Source organism: Peromyscus eremicus, chromosome 8a (genome assembly GCF_949786415.1).
Source record: "Peromyscus eremicus chromosome 8a, PerEre_H2_v1, whole genome shotgun sequence".
NCBI classification, from domain to species: Eukaryota; Metazoa; Chordata; class Mammalia; order Rodentia; family Cricetidae; genus Peromyscus; species Peromyscus eremicus.
The window spans coordinates 86,891,841-86,910,797 of NC_081423.1; the positions used below are offsets into that span (position 1 = coordinate 86,891,841).

Consider the following 18,957-nt stretch of genomic DNA (forward strand, 5'->3'; position numbering starts at 1 on the left):
GCTGCCTGTTAACTCAATGAGAGAATGAATGAGACTGGAGGAAATCAAGAGAGGCAGGGCGAAGTGAAATAGTTGATGTCTGTGGAGGTGGGACTAGACGAGTCCAGGAAGTGGCCCAATAGCTATTTTTTTTTTTTTTTAAACCAAGCACCCAGACGCGAACCCCTGGAACCCAAATACGCACTCGACGACCCGTGGGGCTCGGTTTCCTCTAGTGAGCACTCGGGCGGGTCCTCGTGGGTGGAGGGCTGGGGAGGGTTCTGAAGAGAGGCTCGCCAGTTTCCCCATCACGCTCGCCCCCAGCTTCAGGCAGGGTCCAGACGGGCGCCCGAGGGGAGGGAGCGCACGCCCTTGGCCCGCCCCGCGCGTCCCACCCACTGCGTCCCCTCCCTTCCCCTCCCCTCCCACCGCGGGAAAAGCAGCCGTGGGCGCCAGGCTAGCGGTGGCGCGCGGCGTGTGAAGGGCAGCGGACAGGATGCGAGCGCGGCGACCGGGGCGGCTCTGGGCAGCTCTGCTGGCGCTGGGGACACTGGCGGGCTTTGTCGTTGGAGGTGAGTGAGACGGGTGTGCAAACTGCAGTGGGACCGTGGGATCCCGGAGCTCGGGCTGAGAAGCTGAGGTGTGGGGGGTGGGTCCTTCCTCTGCTGGTCTCGAGGGGCGTCGCGGGTGGCAGAGGCAAGGTGGGGCTCTGCGGGGCGGCCCCGGTGCACTGGCTGGAGGATGTGGCTCACTTGCTTCGGTGAGTGTGTGCACCGCTAGGTTGCCCCTTTCTCTGAGTATGGCAGGTCTCTTCCCTCGAGTTCGTTCATCTGGCAGCTCCACTCTATAAGGAGGAGCAGGATTCGAGCTCCTGCTGGGACAGATCTCTCACCCAGCACTCTCTGACTGTGTGCTGGGAGTCAGCACAGAGGTCCTTGGGGCTGGCTTTGTTTCCCCTGCGTGCAACTCACACCATCATCATCTGCCTGGACAGTCAGCTTTTGGCCTCACTGGTGCTGCAGGGATGGGGAGTGGTCCAGTCAGCAGAGCTGTAGGGGAGCAGGATATGATATTGCGGGAGGTGGAGAAACTGAGGTCCTGGGTCAGTTGGAGCAAGTTAAACCCTACAGATGTGTGTGTGTGTGTGTGTGTGTGTGTGTGTGTGTGTGTGTGTGTGTGTAATAGGGTCTCACATTATTGAGGATGCTTCACACTCAGGACCCTCCTGTGCCTCCACTAATGAGTGCTAGGGTTGTAGATACGCACCACCACCCCGGGTTTATGCGCTGCTGGGAGTTCACCCCAGGGCCTCCTCTTGTCAGGCAAGCACTTTATTAACTGAGCTACATCTCCAGACCCAAATGGACTATTTCTTAAAGGTAAAATTTATTAAGTTGACTTTGAGGCTAAGCATTCTAAAAAATATTTTGGTGGCTGCCTTCAAGACCCTTCCATAATGATGCAGACAAGCACAGCCACGGAAGGGGAAGGGCGTCTCAGTGCGGTACCTACGGTTGCCCTTCTGGAATACTTAGGTTGAAGCTTCTGAGTGACAGATGAAAACTGTGGTCTTTAGCCTACATTGAACAAGCCTTGTGAGGGATCTCCAGCATTCTGCCCTGGAGGTATTTGAGCCTCTAGCAAGCCGCTGCTGGCCGTTAACTGGGAATGGGGAAATTCACCAGCAAAGCTGATGTTTCATACAGATATGCTAACTTCCATGAACTTAAAACCTTTAAAAACTCACTACTTCTGAATTTTAAATTGACATATAATGACAGGGCATGCCTGTGTAAAGTGTGAAACTGCATAGACAAATACACTGTACAGCAATAAGATCAGGGTAGCTAGTATTCTTTGTTGTGTTAGACGACTCCCAGCTCCTCTCAGCTGTGTTTTGAGATATATTTAAAACACATTGTGGTTTGTTTATATCCATAGCTTTCTTTCAAATTAACTTCTGAGTATCACCATCACCACCACCACCACCACTACCACCACCACCACCACCACCATCATCATCATGATGATCTGTAGCCTGAGAAGAAAGTAATGAATTCACGGACGTTGCATAGATAGCAGGGTGTTTGGTCAACTCTAGTGAGGGTGAAGTTTATCTGTTATTTTGGTTTCTCACTCTCTTCCACCTTTCCTGAACCCCAGTGTTCAGTGTATTACTTGTTGGTTTGGTTCACACAGTTGCAATAATCCATACAGGATCACACTGCTCTGGTATACCTAAGTGGGGATGGGGGAGATGAGGAAGCTGGGCTGATAAAGTTGGAGGATCTGAATTCTGTCCCCAGAACCTATTGGGAAAAAAAAAAAAAAGCTTGATGTAGTGGTGTGCTTGTAATTCCAGTGCTAGGGGAGGAGACAGAGGCAGACAGGTCCCTTGGGGCTCACTGGTGAACCAGCCTGGCCTGCTTGGGGAACTCCAGGATAGAAAGAGATCCTGTCTAAAAAAAAAAAAAAAAAGTGATATTTGGAGGAATGATACCCAAGATTGTCTTCTGGTCGCTGCCCAGGAACAATTGTAAATGAGCATGCATGTACGCGTGCACATATGCACCAAAATAAACAAAACCCACCAAGCCGCTAGGACATCTGTTCACAGATTTGTTGTGATTGGAATAATCCAGAGAGGTGATGGCTTGTGCTGAAGTGGCCCCAGACTCCCTCTGAGGGGCAGGTGGAGTCCTGTTGAGGAACAGAGGACTCCAGAGCACCCTGTGAAAGAAGTGTCTGTCATACCTACACCCCATCCCAGTGTTGGTGGCAGAGCTCCAAATATCATTAGGTTCTTGGGGAACCAGGTGCTGGGATGACAGGACAGTGTTGAAGGGACACAGAGGACCAGAGTGGGAGTGAGGTGGCACAGAGAGGCTGTCCAGAGTAGGAGATTCTGCCATGAGGGGACAAGAGCTTCTGTGAGGATAGCGTTGACTTTCAGTTTTTATCTCCAAAGATAATCTTTTTAGCTTCATCTGAATACCAGTTTCGTGGCTTCCTCATATTTAGTGCTTATTCTAACCTAAGTAGGTCAGAGTTGAGGTGTTTATTTCTCTTCTAGAGTTTGTATTCTGGAAACTCTCCAACTGAAGCCCTCTTCCAGAATCCTCAGGGCCTGGAGAGATGAGGAAAGGCGTGATGCTGGGGAAAGGGACAGCTGGGATTTAAGCCAGTGGGATGTAGGTTTGACTTTGCCCCTGAATGACCATGTGGTCTTGCTAATGTCTTAGTCGTGTTTCCTCACCTGTCAAGTGGAGAAAAACAGCGCCTCTGTTACATAGACTAAACGAGACAAAGGCACAAGTTAAGTGTTCAGTAACTGGCGATTCCTGTTGTCATTAGTTTTCCTGTTACTGGTGTATACTATAGACTGCAGGCCAGAGCGGCTGCTACTTCATGCATTAGTACAATCCAGGCTCCCAGCTGAGAATTCATCTCTCACATCCTCTTAATTCAACTCGTTCCTCTTTGGTGGCTTGGCATGTTTCAGCCCCTCTGTCCTGTAAGAATCTACAGAGAAGCCCCAGGAGGAGAGAGGTCCACACATTCATTTTTTTCCCTCTATGAGTCTCAACTTTGTAAAATGAGGGTGGTAAACCCCAATACATAAGACTTCAGCCTCTGTAAGGAGAGCAAAGTGTCTGTTTTGTTCAACACTGCGCCCAGCGCTTGGCACACAGGCAGCAAGAGAACCATGTAGGGAATGGTACAAAAAGGCATCTAGAGGTGATGTCTCTTACTTTGAAGAAATCCAATATTTACATACTTGTAACCTCGAGTGTTCTACCTGAACACTTTGGAGGGTGTGTGTGTATGTGTGTGTGTGTGTGTGTGTGTGTGTGTGTGTGTGTGTGTGTGTGTTTTGCTGAGAATGGAACCCAGGGTTTTGTGTGCCAAATGTGCTCTACTACTAAAGCACAACCCCAGCCCTTTTGCACTGGTGTTCACCTTCTGACCAGAGGATGATGGAAACACAGAGTCCTCTGAAGTGTCTCCCCTTTGTCCTGTCTCTGGGGGAGTCACATGAACAATCTTTTCTGTTCTTCCCCTCAAATTCATGAACGTGAGGGCAAAGGCGAGAGGTGGCATGTGTCTCCTGGGAATAGCATAAGGTAGGACAAGGAGGCAGTGTTGTGAGGAGGGGGAGCCCAATGTGACTCTAGAATTCCCTGATAAAAATTCTTCCTTTACAACTCCCCACCCTCCTCGGATCTCTGTTTATCATCTCCTCCCAGCTGCAAGAATCCTGCCCTTGTTGGCAGAAACAGCCAGGAAGCATGCCCACAGGAACCGCAAGTCATGAATCAGCAGACAGATAATTAATCGGGCAAGGGGTGTGTATGTGACTGAGCAGCTTTGGGGATAAACCGCTTGGCTTACCCCTCCTCTCCTTGCTGCCCACAGGGTGGCCTGCTGTATCTCACCATCCCCTCCTCTGCCTTCTCCCCAAGTGGAAGAGTCAGGTGCCCTACTGCAACTCAGGTCACTAGTGACTAAGAACCGAGGAGCTGGGAACGAGGCTGCTCGAGGCTTCCTCGCTTTGGAAACGGCCAGAATTTATTGGGACTTGAGACTCCGCAGCAAAACAATAAAAACTTACCTTTCTCTCCAGGCACATGGTGTCCCCAGAAAACTTCCACCCCCTTTAAAGGGCTAGGATAGGGGCCAGTTAAGAGCACTTGCTGGTCTTGCAGAGGACCCGAGTTTAGTTCCCAGAACCTACGTAGGTGGTTCACAACTGCCTGTAACTTCAATTTCAGGGGACCCAGCATTCTCTTCTGATCTCTTTGGGCACTGCACACACATGGTGCACATACATACATGCAGGCAAAATAATCATACACATAATATAAAAATATACACATCTTAAAACAGGAGGATTGGGTTACAGAGATGGCTCAGTGGTTTAGAGCATTTAATACTCTTCCAGAAGACCTGGGTTCAGTTTTCAGCACCCACGTGAGACAGTTCCCAGGCACCTGTAACTCCAGTCCTTGAACGCACATGCTGCACATAAACTCATGTAGGTACACCCCCACACAGAAGTAGATGAAAATAAAGAAGTCTTTAAAAATGTTTATCACTGAAGTATAGCTTATGTACCATGGAGTTCAACATCCTCAATGTGCAATTCTGAGTGCTTTTGGTAAAGACATACGGTCAAATAATCCCTACCGTAAGGAAGATAGGGAGTATTTTCAGAGAAGCTCCCTCCAGCTTCTTCGTAAATCTTCTCTTCCCACTTCTGGTCCCTGATCTGTCTCCTGTGCCCATCGATCTGTTTTACAGAATGTCATAGAGATGAAACCGTAGTGTGTAGGCTTCTAAGTCTGGCTTCCTCTACTTGTAATGTAGTGTAGTTCACCCAAGGTGTTGCTTGTATCAGTAATTCCAAGAGCTCCAAGGGGCCATCCCATCCTCCTGCAGTGAGATATTACCTTGAAAGCAGCGAGGCTATCGCCACTAAACCATGGAGATGCCATCTGTGTTCAGTTGGAGAGACACACTTGAGCCATGTTGAAGCCTTTGGAGTTTCCAACTGCTAGAAAAAGAATTGAGGGTTTTGCATCAGTCTCCATTTTTTATTTTTATTATTCTTGGTCCTAAAAGCAAAAGATACTTTCAAATATATTTTTATTAGTTTTTTAAAATAATTTCACACAATGTATTATCATTTTCCTCTCATTCCTTCCCCCAGCTCCTCCCAGATCCATCCCCCCTTTCCAACTTCACCTCTCTCTCTCTCTCTCTCTCTCTCTCTCTCTCTCTCTCTCTCTCTCTCTCTCTCTCTCTCTTCTTCTTCTTCTTCTTCTTTCTATAACCCACTGTGTTCCATTTGTGCTTCCTGTATACTCACAGGTGTGGGGCTGTTCACTGGGGCTGGGGTTACCTTCTGGGGGCCACATTCTTGAAGGAAACTGACTCTCCATTCCCCAGAGGCCATCAGCTGTCAGTAGTGCTTCGGTGAGGGGTGGGGGCCTTGTGAGCCATCACCCCTCCATGCTGGAATGTTGACTGGCAGGACCTGAAGCAGTGACCAAAGGTGCTGTGATGTGAGTACAGCTGTCCTTTCACACCCAGAAGACACCGTTTTACTCCAGTCCTACCCAACCTCTGGCGCTTGCAATCTTTCTGTGGTCAAATACGTCACAGTTCTTCGGGCCAAAGGGCTGGCTAATACACTTGGAGCCATTCTACTGCTCATGTGTTCGGTAGCATCTCTGAAAAGCAAAGTCGAACCCAGCAACTCCTTAGCTGTCACGTTCCCGCAGAAGACCACTGCCGTCCCTGCTGTTCCTTTCCCTAGCAGGTCAGGGAGAAGGAATGAGGTGGATTCGTGCTCGTCATTAGGAAGTCTGATTTTGAAGTTGCTGGTGTTCCTATTTGAATCCTCCACAGCGTTTATAGTCAGGAAAGTGGTGTATTCTACTCAGACATTTCCTCCTGATATGTAAAATTATCACGTGTGCAGATGTGTTTTCCTGTACTTAAATGTGTGCTACATGCCACTTTCTTTCTTTCTTTCTTTCTTTCTTTCTTTCTTTCTTTCTTTCTTTCTTTCTTTCTTTCTTCCTTTTTTTTTTTTTTTTTTTTTTTTTTGGTTTTTTGAGACAGGGTTTCTCTGTGTAGTTTTGCGCCTTTCCTGGAACTCACTTTGTAAACCAGGCTGGCCTCAAACTCACAGAGATCCGCCTAGCTCTGCCTCCCCAGTGCTGGGACTAAAGGCATGCGCCACCACCTCCCTGCACCACTTTCTTTTCTGTAGAAAAAAATTCCCAAGAAGAGAGCAGCGAGCCTGCAGTTAAGAACTACATCGTGTCACGGTTCTGTGGGCTTTCACGTCAATTGGCTGGATAACTGAACATGTTGTCTTACCTGTGGCCTTCGTCCTGGGGTCTCAGAGGCTGAGGAGTGGGTGAAGAGGCAGAGGGAGAAATTTTCTTCTGCTCTGGTCTCTCCTTTTCTCATCTCTTCCTAGAGACCTTTCTCTTTAACTGCTTAGTGATTTGGATCTCCACGGAAAGCTTCTTTGTGGAGCAAGAAGTCCCGAGGTTAGAATCAGGCTTGAAATATTGCACTAGAAGAAAGTTCCAGAAGGTTGGCAAAAGGCACGCTCAGTAGCCACTTTCTAAGTCCCTATAGTCAAACCTCGTTGCTGATGAAATTCTGGAAGTCTGGCCTGAGAGCTCGTCTTCCCGAGTGATAGATAACTCTCCCAGAATAAGCCCAGGCTGGAACTGTGTGTGAGGAGTATGTATGAGCATCTCACCTGAGACCAGGGAGTTTTCACTCTTGGGAATTCTACCCTTGAGAACAGAGCACATTTCTTCCTGAATAGCCCCAGAAGCCCATGGGAATAGACTGGCCAAAGTTTGTTTTTCTGCATTCTTTTCTAATCAACAAATAAAAATCCTATATATGATGTATAACTTATTTTGAAATGTACACATTGGGAAATGACTAAATCAATCTGCATAACACATGTATTAGCTCATATAGTTATCACTTATTTCTGGTAAGAATACTTAAACTACTTTTTTACTTCTTTTCTTTTCTTTTACTTTTTGGGATAGGATCTCTCTATGTAGCCTTGGCTGTTCTGGAACTCTGTATTTAGACTAGGCTGACCTCGAACTCACAGAGATCTGCCCGCCTCTGCCTCCCAAGTGCTGGGATTTAAGGTGTTTGCCACTAAGCCCAGCTAACCTGCTTTATTAAAAAAGCATTTTCAGGCTGGGCGGCGGTGGCACATGCTTTTAAGGCAGAGCCAGGCAGATCTATGTGAGTTTATGGCCAGCCTGGTCTACAGAGCAAGATCCAGGACAGACACCAAACTACACAGAGAAACCCTGTCTCGAAAAACAAAAACAAAAACCAACAACAAAAAAAAGCAATTTCAAGTAGAAGATACATTATTGATAATTCTAGTCACCATGTTATATACAGATCTCCTGATCTTTCTTTTATTCTGTAATCTGGACCACCGTTCTCTTTCTCATTGTATCTGCCAAAGTTGATTATTGTGTTCCTGACTGGCTTTGGGATGTTGAAGATGTAGTTTGTAGAAGCCCACCAAACTCCGGGGAACCTACATCAATGAATACAAACATGGGAAAGGAGGCGGAACCAAGAACATTGAAATTAGCTTTAGTTTTCTTTTAGACAATAAAAGTGATTCAGCTTGCAAAAATAGGCAGTTCAGGGGCTGGAGAACATTTACTTGCAAGCACAAAATCTGAGTTCAAATCTCCAGAGTCCATGTAAAAGGTGGGCATGCCTGCAAGTTCCTGTAGGCCCAGTACTGGGGAACAGAGACAGATAGACCCCAGGAGCTTGCTAACCCATCAGCTTAGTGAAATAGTGAGCCTCAGGCTCAGAGGGACCCTGTCTCAAAGGAATACAGTGGAGAGTGCTAGGACAGGACAATTAACAGCTGAACTTCCACGTACACAATGTGTACAGCTGCACACACAGGTGCGTACAAAATAAAATAAGAAACAAGCAGCTCCAGAATGTAACAATGTAGACAATACAAGTTATTTGTAGGTTCATGTTTAGAGAACCACTGTTGACAATCATCCTCGAGTTTCCCCCATACATATATCTCTCTATATCATCGTTTATCATTATTGTTACTTCTCAAATAGGTGGTAGGATCATTGCCACTTGATAATATACTCTAGGCATTTTAAGGTATTTATTTTTATTTTATGTGTATGCTTGCTTACTTAGGTGTATGAGTGTGCACTACATGCACACCTAGTGTCTGAAGAGGATGTTGGATCCCCTAGAACTGGAATTACAGGTGGTTGTGAGCCACCATGTGGGTGCTGGGAATTGAAACTAGGTCCTCTGCAAGAGCAACAAGTGCTCTTACCCACGGATCCATCTCTCCAACCCCTACTCTATGTATGTTTTACGTCAACTTATGGTTCTTCTCTTTATCCCAAAGGCTATAATTCTTGCAGAAAATGCAAAGAGCAGAATGATATGTAGTACAGCAGAGTGCACTTAGCTGCTCTGTTGGTATTTATTTGCTGCTACAAATAAAGTCACAGAGACGTAGCCTTGTATATCATGTTCCTCTGTGGAAGTGTTTCTAAAAACTTAGCTTCTTTTTTCTTTTCTGTTACCTTCCTTTCCTTTCATACAGACTCTCACTTGTAGCCCATTCTGGCCTTAAATTCACCATCTTGTGTCTGCCTTCTCTGTACTGGGATTTCAAGAGTAATTTCTTGAATTTGTGTTGGGTAGGCCAAAGGGCATGGATATATTATTGGTTTTTAATTGTTTTGTGATAAAAGTGTATGACCTAATATCAGGGCTTCATGCATGCTAGACAAGCACTCAACTACTTAGGACCCTCCCCTGCCACAATTTATTAGTTTATTTTAGATAAAATCCTGCTGTTACCCTGGTTAGATTCCAAGTCTTAGAATCACACTGTCTTCCCATCTCAGCGTCTGGAATAACTCGGACTACAGGCATTACAGTGTTTGAGTTTATTTTTTGAGATAAGGTCTCAACCTACGATGATATCTAACTAACTTTATAGGTGAGGCTGTCCTTGAACTCCTCCTGATCCTCCTATTCCTACCTCCCAGGTGTTGGGATTATATCTGTGGACTACCACCCCCATCTTAGATTTTAATAAATGTTGCTAAAACAGTCTTCCAAAAACAGTTGAACTGATTTGCCTTCAAGATTGGCTGACAGCTAGAATTGTTCACACCACAGCCACCTGCCCCCCTGCCATGGAGGCTGTGGAGAAAAGAACTGAGAGGGAAACCCCTGAACTGCAAAGCTGGATGCTAAGGTCACCTCCAGGGCACCGCTGGGGTGGGTGTCCAACAGAGCATGGTACAGGCATGCCTCTCCTGTGCACTGAATGAGTCAGTTGGGAGGTGGAGCTGATGTGAATAAAATCTTCCAGAACTCTAAAGCACAGCATTTGGCCCAAATTTTAGGCCATCAGGAAGAAATGTCCACTTGCATATCAAGAGACCTCTAGTCCAAGAATGCTATCTACGGATTCTAGAGTATCAGTGGCCCCGTTGACATTTTCTGGTTCCGGAAGAATATACATGATCAGGGCCAATAGCACCTTGAAGATCCTCTAATCTAGTACAGTTTGTTTTCACAGAAGAGCTAAAAGAGATTCGAAGAAGTGAGGGACTCACCAAAGTCACAAACTAGTTTAGTGACTAGTGAGGTCTGGTCCTGAGGGCTCCTGTCTCCAGCCAGGGCGATTTCCTCCCTCCATCCCATCAGAGACAAAGGGTCCTCTTCTGTGGGACCCTGAGGTAAAAAGGAAGATGAGGTGCATTCGTGGTGACAGAAGTAATTGGAGTAAGGATGCAGGGGAAGGAAGCAGATCATTTATTGAGCATGGGGGCTCCTTCACATATGTTAGCTCACTTAATTCTCATGTAGTAAATATTATGCCCATATTTGGGAGACCCAGTTGGTGGGGAGGGGATAAAAATAGCTGTCTGGGGTTTTCAGAGCTTGTCTGATAAAGCTGGGTGGCTTGTTAAGTCCTGGGGAGCAGTTATAAATCTTGAAGAGGCATGGGACCTATTTTAAAGAGAGCACCAGAGAGGTGTAGGGGTGCCACTGAGGTCGCATGGTCTGGAGAACGGCAAAGCAGACGTTAGACCCCTAGAACTGCTTTCTCTGTCCCTTGTTCAACTGACACTACTTTATTTCCTGAATTCCCCAGGGCGAGGTGTTAACTTTAGACCACCACTGTTCATAGGAAGGGGTTTTGTGGGCTTCATCCACAGCTTCCTGACTAACCCGCTTAGGGATGGTCACTAGACATGATCTGGCTTCACTTACAAAGGTACGGTCTAGTGGCCGAAGGGTCAGTGAGTGGGATGGCCAGTGGTCAAATCATATGAACCTTTTCTAAAGGGAGAGTACTTGCTCAGGTTCAGATCCTTTCTCAGTTCTACATGCCTAATCCATCAGCAAGTCCTTGGAATGCATCTAGAGTCTGACCACACCATTAACACCACTGCCCTTTAAATCCAAACCATTGACATCTGTTGCCCGGACTGCTTTAATAATATCTGAATTGTTCCATTTTTTTCTGGCTTTGATCCTGTCAGTGCACTTGGTGGTCAGGCTGAGCTTCTCCCTTCGCTTCTCAGATCCCTTCAGCGTTCTCACTGCATGGTGAACACCATGCTCCAACCGTGTATGGCTTCCTAGAGTTGCTCCCTAGTTCTCCAGTCTTCCCTCTGCCTCTCTCCTCCTCCTTCCTCTGTTCTCCTGCTACTTCTTCAAAAGGAGGAAGTCCATCCAGCTCTGATCTTTGTTCTTTGGGGAATGCTTCCCACAATCCACTCCTTAGCGTCATTGTAGAATGTCCACTTCCCACAAATGCCTCTCCGGGCACTTCCTGTAGATGGGACCACTCTCATTTTCTCCCCAGTGCTCTGCCTTGCTTTGTCTTTGAGCATTTGCCGCTGCTTCTGCTGTTTGTTTCTTTGACATTACCTTCCTCACCAATGCATGAGCATCACAGGGTCAGGGCTTGTTCAGTTCATCTGTGTGTCTCCAGAGCCTTAGAGAGTTCTGAGTGCAGGTCAGTGCTCATCAAATGCTTGTTGAGCCAATGCATGAATGAATGCTAGAGTACCATTGATAAATGGTGAGCAAATGAATGAACGAATGCTAGCACCATTGATAAATATTGGTGGAAAGTTTTAAAGCTAAAGGAACCTCTGTAGCTAGAGTTTTCCTGCCTGGCCCACAGTCGGGACAAATCTCTCTCACCTGCCAGTCCCACAGCCGCTCAGACCCAACCAAGTAAACACAGAGACTTATATTGGTTACAAACTGTATGGCCGTGGCAGGCTTCTTGCTAACTGTTCTTACAGCTTAAATTAATTCATTTCTATAAATCTATACCTTGCCACGTGGCTCGTGGCTTACCGGCATCTTCACATGCTGTTTGTCATCGTGGCGGCTGGCAGTGTCTCTCTGACTCAGCCTTCCACTTCCCAGCTTTATTTTTTTCCTTATCCCACCTATACTTCCTGCCTGGCCACTGGCCAATCAGTGATTTATTTATTGACCAATAAGCAACACACTTGACATACAGACCATCCCACAGCAAACCTCTTTTCTGATCTTATCCATGGTTGGATGAGACATGGCAAAGTTTCCATTCCAGGGTGGATTTTTTTTCCAGTTCATGAAAGTATCTCAGGACACTGTTCATCAAAATAATGTCACATATGGATATGGAAATGCTAATCCACTTAAAATTAATTTCTTAGGGCTGTTGTGACCAAGTCCCATAAATTGGACATCAGAAATGTGTGTCTAAGATTCTGAGTAGAACCCATCTTTGTCTCTTTGTAGCTTTTAGCGGTGACTGGTAATCCTTGGTACACCCTGGCATCTAGCTCTAGACTCTGTCTCTGATGCCACATGGTGTTTTCCATCTGTGTCTGCCTTCACCTGGGATTTTCCCTTTCTCACAAGCACATCAGTCATCTTGGATTAGTGTCCACACTAATGACCTCACCTTGTTTCCATCTATACATTTCCAAATAAGGTCACATTCACAGGTACTGGGGGGTTAGGACAACAGTATATCTTTGTGTGTTGGGGGATATATTCAACCAGTAACATACTTTAATATTCACTCTTGATGGAGGCGAATCACACATAATTTCTATTGTTAAATTTCACATTTAATTGGCTTTGGTGCACTTGAAATGATTTAAAATCTGAAATCAGATACTCCTGCACTCGTGGTCTTCAATTTGATAAGATATTGGAGTCTGAGCTCTCTATCATCTCTGATATCACAGAAGTCATGTCTCTGCCTTCCCTTGGCTACTGAGCTCCCCTTAAGGGAGAAAGAAAAACAAGGAAAACATTCTTTGCAACTTGTGCTTGGTAAGCCGTGTGTACACACCTAGGACCGTTAGCATGAGATGTTTTGTTCGCTCCCTCACCCATCCAGGAGATTGCTATGGGAGATCAGGTACCACCTGGTCACCTACTGTCCCCATTGACCTAATTGGAAGTGGCTAAAGGTCAGGGCAGGGCTGAGGCTGCTGGCCGGGAATTTTCTCTGGCAGGTCGTAGGAGAGATCTCCATGGTGTTCACTAGTATGGACCATCCTCCATTCTCACCCTAAGCCCTGAAGGTCCCTGGCCTCATCAGGGTGTCCTGTCCCTGCATCCTGTCTCATTGGACAATGTGTCCTCAACACAACCCGTTATGACTTCCCCTGGTTCCATTCCCCCTTCCTTGTTCCTTTTGCCTCTCCCCCCGCACTCCCCCCCCCTTTTATCTTTTTTCTGGTTCTGCAAACCATCCGATGTGCCAGACCACAGCCGTTTATTTCTACTTTCCAGGCAAACTCCTTGGCTGCCCTTGCTTGTCTTTCCCAGTGACCGTCTTTTCTCAGCCACTATTCCTAGACTGGATTTTTGAACACATATTCCTTGCTCTGTTTAGATTTTTTTCCCCTCATCTTGATACTTTTTGGCTCCATACTCCCATCTTAACCGCCCCCTGTTCAGGGTTTAATTAGCTTTTGTGCCTGGTGTCCTATAAAATGACTTTAAGGAATTAAAAAAAATAGCAAAATAGTTGTCTACTCTAAATAGCTTGAAGCTAAGGATAAAAATGGCAACAACAAAAACAACTGCAGCATCAGCATCCATTGAGTGCTTTATGTACGCCAGCTGTTACGTTCAAGGATGTTCATTACCAACCTCCTGTTGAGGGCCAGCTCTGGTCAGTCTAGCTCGGCTTCTTGGATCAAGTCTTGTGAGGACAGTTTTGGGAGTCATCCATTGTTTTCACTGACAGTTGGTGAGGACCCCCTCTTCTTCTCCAGTAGGCCCTTCTGGACTACAGAGGCTGAGCAGGAATACAGGCTTTATGAATGACTGGAAACAGAGGAGGAACTGGAAACCAGAGGAGACCCACATGTTCAGAAGGGAGGGGCAGCCTGGGAGCAGCAGTCCTTTGAATCAGGCTGGGCCCAGCTCAGAGACTTCTGATGAGTCAGCCACTTTCAACCACTGCATTCCAGGGCTCCTGCCCTTGGTGGCAGGACTTGGTTGGGGAGATTGTTGGGGGATCATTGGTTCTTACACTATCAACCTGGGATTCATTAAAAATAAGAGATCAAGGGAACGGGGTAACCACTGCTCTCTAAAGGACAGACCCCTGCAGCTCGGCTCATCCTCTGAGCTCAGGGGCTGCTGTTGCACTGGGAGGGGCCTGCTGTTTCTTATTTCACGTGTGGCCAGGCCTTCTGTTGGAGCTGTAACTCAGGGACTCACAGGGAATGCTAATTTGAGAATGGCTGAATGGCTGAATGGACAGACTGGGAAGGTTTTGAAAACTAACTTGGGCTGGGCTGTTGAGTGGCTCAGGAGGGTAAAGGCACCTGCTGCCAAGCCTGACAGTCTGAGTTTGATTCACAGGACCTACACGGCAGGAGGAGAGAACCAACTCTGGTTTTCTGGTCTCCACACTGTGGCACATGTGCTCATACAGTCTTTCTCGTTCGCTCTCTGCCCAGCAAAACAAACAAATGTAATAAAAAAAGAACTTGCCAGGACCCACACACCTACGCTTTTCATTTTAACCATTTCCTCTCTTTCTAGTGAACATTGATGGGTTTTATGTCCAGGATCACTCTTAGCTGCTAGTCTCCATGGAAACGCCCCAAAGAGGGGAGCTACCTAAAATAGTCCGGGATGGGTTCCTCTCAGAACTCTTCTGACCGAGCTATAATGAAGAGGGGCTGTGTTCATGTCCCCAGGAGAGAACAGCTGTGAAGCTGAGATCTGGCCAGATTACCCTTGCAGGGAGAAGCCTTGGGTGGCACTATTGGTTTTGTAGGCTCAGAACCCAGCATCTGTGGAAAGATCAGTCACCTTCCCCTCCATTACACATTGCTTTGTTGAGAGGTGCCCCACTTTGATGCACTGGGGCCGGGCTTGGGATCAGTGCCACAACTGTCAACTCACAATCCACACACACACACACACACACACACACACTTACACACTCACACACTCTTACACACACACACACACTGCCTGTCTCTCTCTCTTACACACTGTCTTTTTCTCTCTCACACACACTCACATACACACTATCTCTCTCACACTCATTATCTCTGTCTCTCTCATACACACTCATTGTCTCTCTCACACACACTCAGACACACAAACACAGTCTTTTTCACACACACTCATTGTCTCTCTGTCTCTCTCTCACACACACTTACTGTCTCTCTCTCTCACACACACACTCACTGTCTCTTTCACACACACACACACACACACACACTCTCTCTCTCTCTCTCTCTCACATACACACACACACATATGCACACACTCAGGTTTTATTCATGTCTAGAATAGAGCTCCAGGAGTTATTCATGGACTTATAGTGTTGTCTCATTGGTAACACTTGGAGTGGAGACTTTTGAAACAAGATAGAGACAAGCTTCTGAGGAAATCTGAAGCAGTGTTTCAAGGATTTCATGTACAATCCAGTGTTTTGAAGAGATTAACGATAGCCTATATTGTCTAAGGCTCCCTTTATATATTATATGTACATGTTTATATAGCTATATATCTAAATATACTTCTAGATATTGAAATAAACTCTTGCTATGACTGGCCAAGTACTTGCAATATAGTCCAGGCTGGCTCCAACTCATGACCATAATCTTTCTGTAGCCACCTGGGGTGCTAGGGGTATAGGTGTGCACCACCAAGCCTGGTCTACAGGTTTAAGTCCAGAATTTTGGTATACTGTTTAGAGATGAGCTCAGTTGCAACAACATAGAACTACCTATTCCCGAACCTTTCAGTTGGCACCAGTCCACGTTTGGACTGGTTTAGGCAGGCAGGAGGGCTTCAGCAGTTCAACGGACCTCTCCTTTTCTTTGCCTCTCCTCCTTTCTTCCTTTTCTTATTTTATTTCTGTGCTGGGGATGGAACCCAGGGCCACGTGCATGCTAAACATTCATGATACCACTGAAATATTTTTCTAGGCTCCTAAAATGTAATTTTAGAAGGTATAATTTTCATACATACAAATGTCTACCACAGACTTTAGTCAGTTTAAACAGTGTGGGAAACAGAAGGTTGTTGGAACTAGTTCAAAAGGGAATTCAAGGAAGAGAGTTTTATGGTCGGCCAGGCGTGTGGAAGTGAATTGGCCAATGGATTTTTAAAAACTGGCTAATGTCTGTAAAACAATCAGCTGTAACCTTCAGTTCGTGTATTCTCTACCAGGTAGACGTCATTGACATTTTTGTTAGACAGAATCACATGTGTTTTTCTCATAAAAATAGATTTGTATTATCATTAATTTCCTGTGTTAACCTCTACCAGTACAAAGTTATACAACATCCTAATCAATTCAAGACAAAGATACAGGTAGTCACCAGGCAGTGTTGGCACATTTAATCCCAGCACCAGGGAGGCAGAGGCAGGTGGATCTCTGCGTTTGAGGCCAGCATGGGCTACAGAGTGAGTTCCAAGACAGCCAAGGTTACACAGAGAAACCCTGTCTCGAAAAACCAAAACCAAACCAAACCAAAATAAAACAAAAGATGCAGATAGTCTCTGACCATGACAGGTCATTTTCCAAGTGTGTACTGTCCAGATGTTGAGATGGATAAAATTCAGTCATAATAAAATAGATGTTTGACTAGATGAGAAGTTTTGGAGATATCAGGAAAACACCCAAGTAATTAGGATTATTCTGTTGGAAATAGATTTGTTGGGGACAAAGCCATAAATAATAGTTCTGGCCAAAGGGGGCCCTTCAGAAAGTTGGGTAAGAGACCTGACAGGGGTAACTGGACTCATGAGAAAGAATAGATCTTCCTTCTGTTCCTGGGAGAAAAAGCTTTCCCTGAGGCACTGTAGGCAGAGGGAGTTTATTTCCCGGAGGCCAGGGACACCAAGCCAGGAGCAGCTGCCTGGAGTTTACTTCCTGGCTGCCCTTCTCAGGCCTCTTTTGGGCCCCTGGCTGTCCTTGTCCCTCCATGAAGTCTTCTCTCTGCCTTTTGTCAACATGGGGACTCTTCACTTCTGAGTGTTGTCTTGAAGCATCCTCTTAGCTTATCAAATTCTTGCACAAATCCCGTGAGACAGATCAGCCATTTCATAGAGGCGAGGTGAGGTGCTCAGGGGTGCAGCATTAAGCACACTGGTGTCCAACTCTGCATGCCATGTCCTTCCAGTCTCTGTCAGCCTTTCCTGATCATTCCAGTTCTGTCTAGCATTGAATGCTTGGCCTCTAGGACAGGTGTATTGGAAAGCTTAGCCCCTGTTGACATAGTGGGACACGGCCATTAATGTTACGCTGCCTCCTGCCCAACGGTATTTAGGTGTTAACCTTAGAGCATCTGGGCCTCAGGTCCTCTGTGTAGTGGCTGTGATGACAATAGACAGCTGGAGGAGGCACATGACCATCACTCCAGGACTTGGATTTTCAGCTGCCCAGTGTAAGTTAAAACCATCATTAATGACAGCCTTTCTGTCAGTGATGATGGGACATCTGGGTCTGTGGCTCAGTCCCGGCAGCTGCTATCACTGTGGCCTCACCAGCTGATCTAGTAATGAGTTTCTCCCCATCTTCTTTCTTTTCTTCCTTGCTTATCAATAGCCCATGTTTGGTAAATGTCTACAGTAAGGTTGGGGTGTGTTTGTGTGTACCTGGGAAATGTTCACCTGCGTGATTGGGAAATTTGGGGTAGTTGGGACAGGATGGTCACTGCATTGAGTGATGAGGTGCTAATGTCTATTTACGTCTCCTTGTTGCAGAGTCCAACATCTGTACCACACGAGGCGTGAACTCCTGCCAGCAATGTCTGGCTGTGAGTCCTGTGTGTGCCTGGTGTTCAGATGAGGTAAGGAGCCTAGGCCTTATTTTATCAATGCAAACACAACTCTCACTTTAAAAGGAAGATGAGGAAGTTTATTCTGGAGCCAAATGTCAGTGACAGTGGCCAAAAAACATGGATTCAGGTTGCTTCAAATACTGTGTTCCCAACGTGATGACCAGTTTAATGAAGGTTTTGTAGTAACAGAGCAAAGAAAGTAATGAAGCATGGTGTTTTTAAAACATTGAGGAAACATAGTTAAGGTGGGTTGCAGAGAAGAGACAGAGCCCCTGCTATAAGTGTCTGACACTGCCTGATAGCACTCCTTGCTTCTGGGTTGGTGGAAGCTAGGAGTCTGCAAATTCCAAAAAGGACTTTACTTGATAGTCTCAAGAATGTTAGGTCCAAACCCAGAGGTGGGCGAGAGACGGCTCTTTAGAGGGATAACATAGCCCCAAATAATTTGGCTCCCAACTTGTAGCATTCCTTTGGCCTTGTAGAGTGATCAATACAGGTGTGCCCACCTCCCTCCCAAACTTGAGTTCACACCTTGTTTCCCTGGATTTAGATGCCTTGGTGTAGGCACAGACACAGGGAATGATTTCTTTCCTCCTAAACGCAATCTCTTTCTCTTGCTGAACAAGACTAGGTGAGGCCTTCCCATTGACGGATGGCGGAAACCTGGTGAATGAGTCTAGAGCCTGTTTTGTACTCTCAGGCCCAGCCAGTTTGCTTGGGTGTCTTTTCTTGCTCTGACTGTTGCTACCCTTCACCAGCCTGTGCTTGCTTTGGGCTAGAACATCTCAGGGAAGAGGGACTTTAGTCTCAAAAATGGGAGAGTGGTGCTAGGGACATGGAGGGTTGCCAGCTTATTTTTTCCCCCCAGAATGAAAAAAAAAACACAAAAATCAAAGACCTAGAAGAGGAATTGTGTGTGTGTGTGTGTGTGTGTGTGTGTGTGTGTGTATGTGTGTGTATGTGTATATGTGTATGTATATGTGTATGTGTGTGCACATTCTTAGAGATCCTTTTTCCTTCCCTTTTTTCTGATGATGAGGCCCTTGTCTTCCTT

General features: G+C 46.2%; 1 protein-coding gene across 1 annotated transcript in view; it reads left to right on the plus strand.

The window, feature by feature from the left end:
• Positions 1-475: 475 nt before the first annotated feature.
• Itgb3 (integrin subunit beta 3) overlaps positions 476-18,957 on the plus strand; it is a 59,965-nt gene continuing 41,483 nt past the window's right edge. The window contains exons 1-2 of the mRNA XM_059270739.1: positions 476-551; positions 17,794-17,912. Of these exons, the coding sequence (XP_059126722.1) occupies positions 476-551; positions 17,794-17,912 (195 nt within the window). The remainder of the gene's footprint in view (positions 552-17,793; positions 17,913-18,957) is intronic.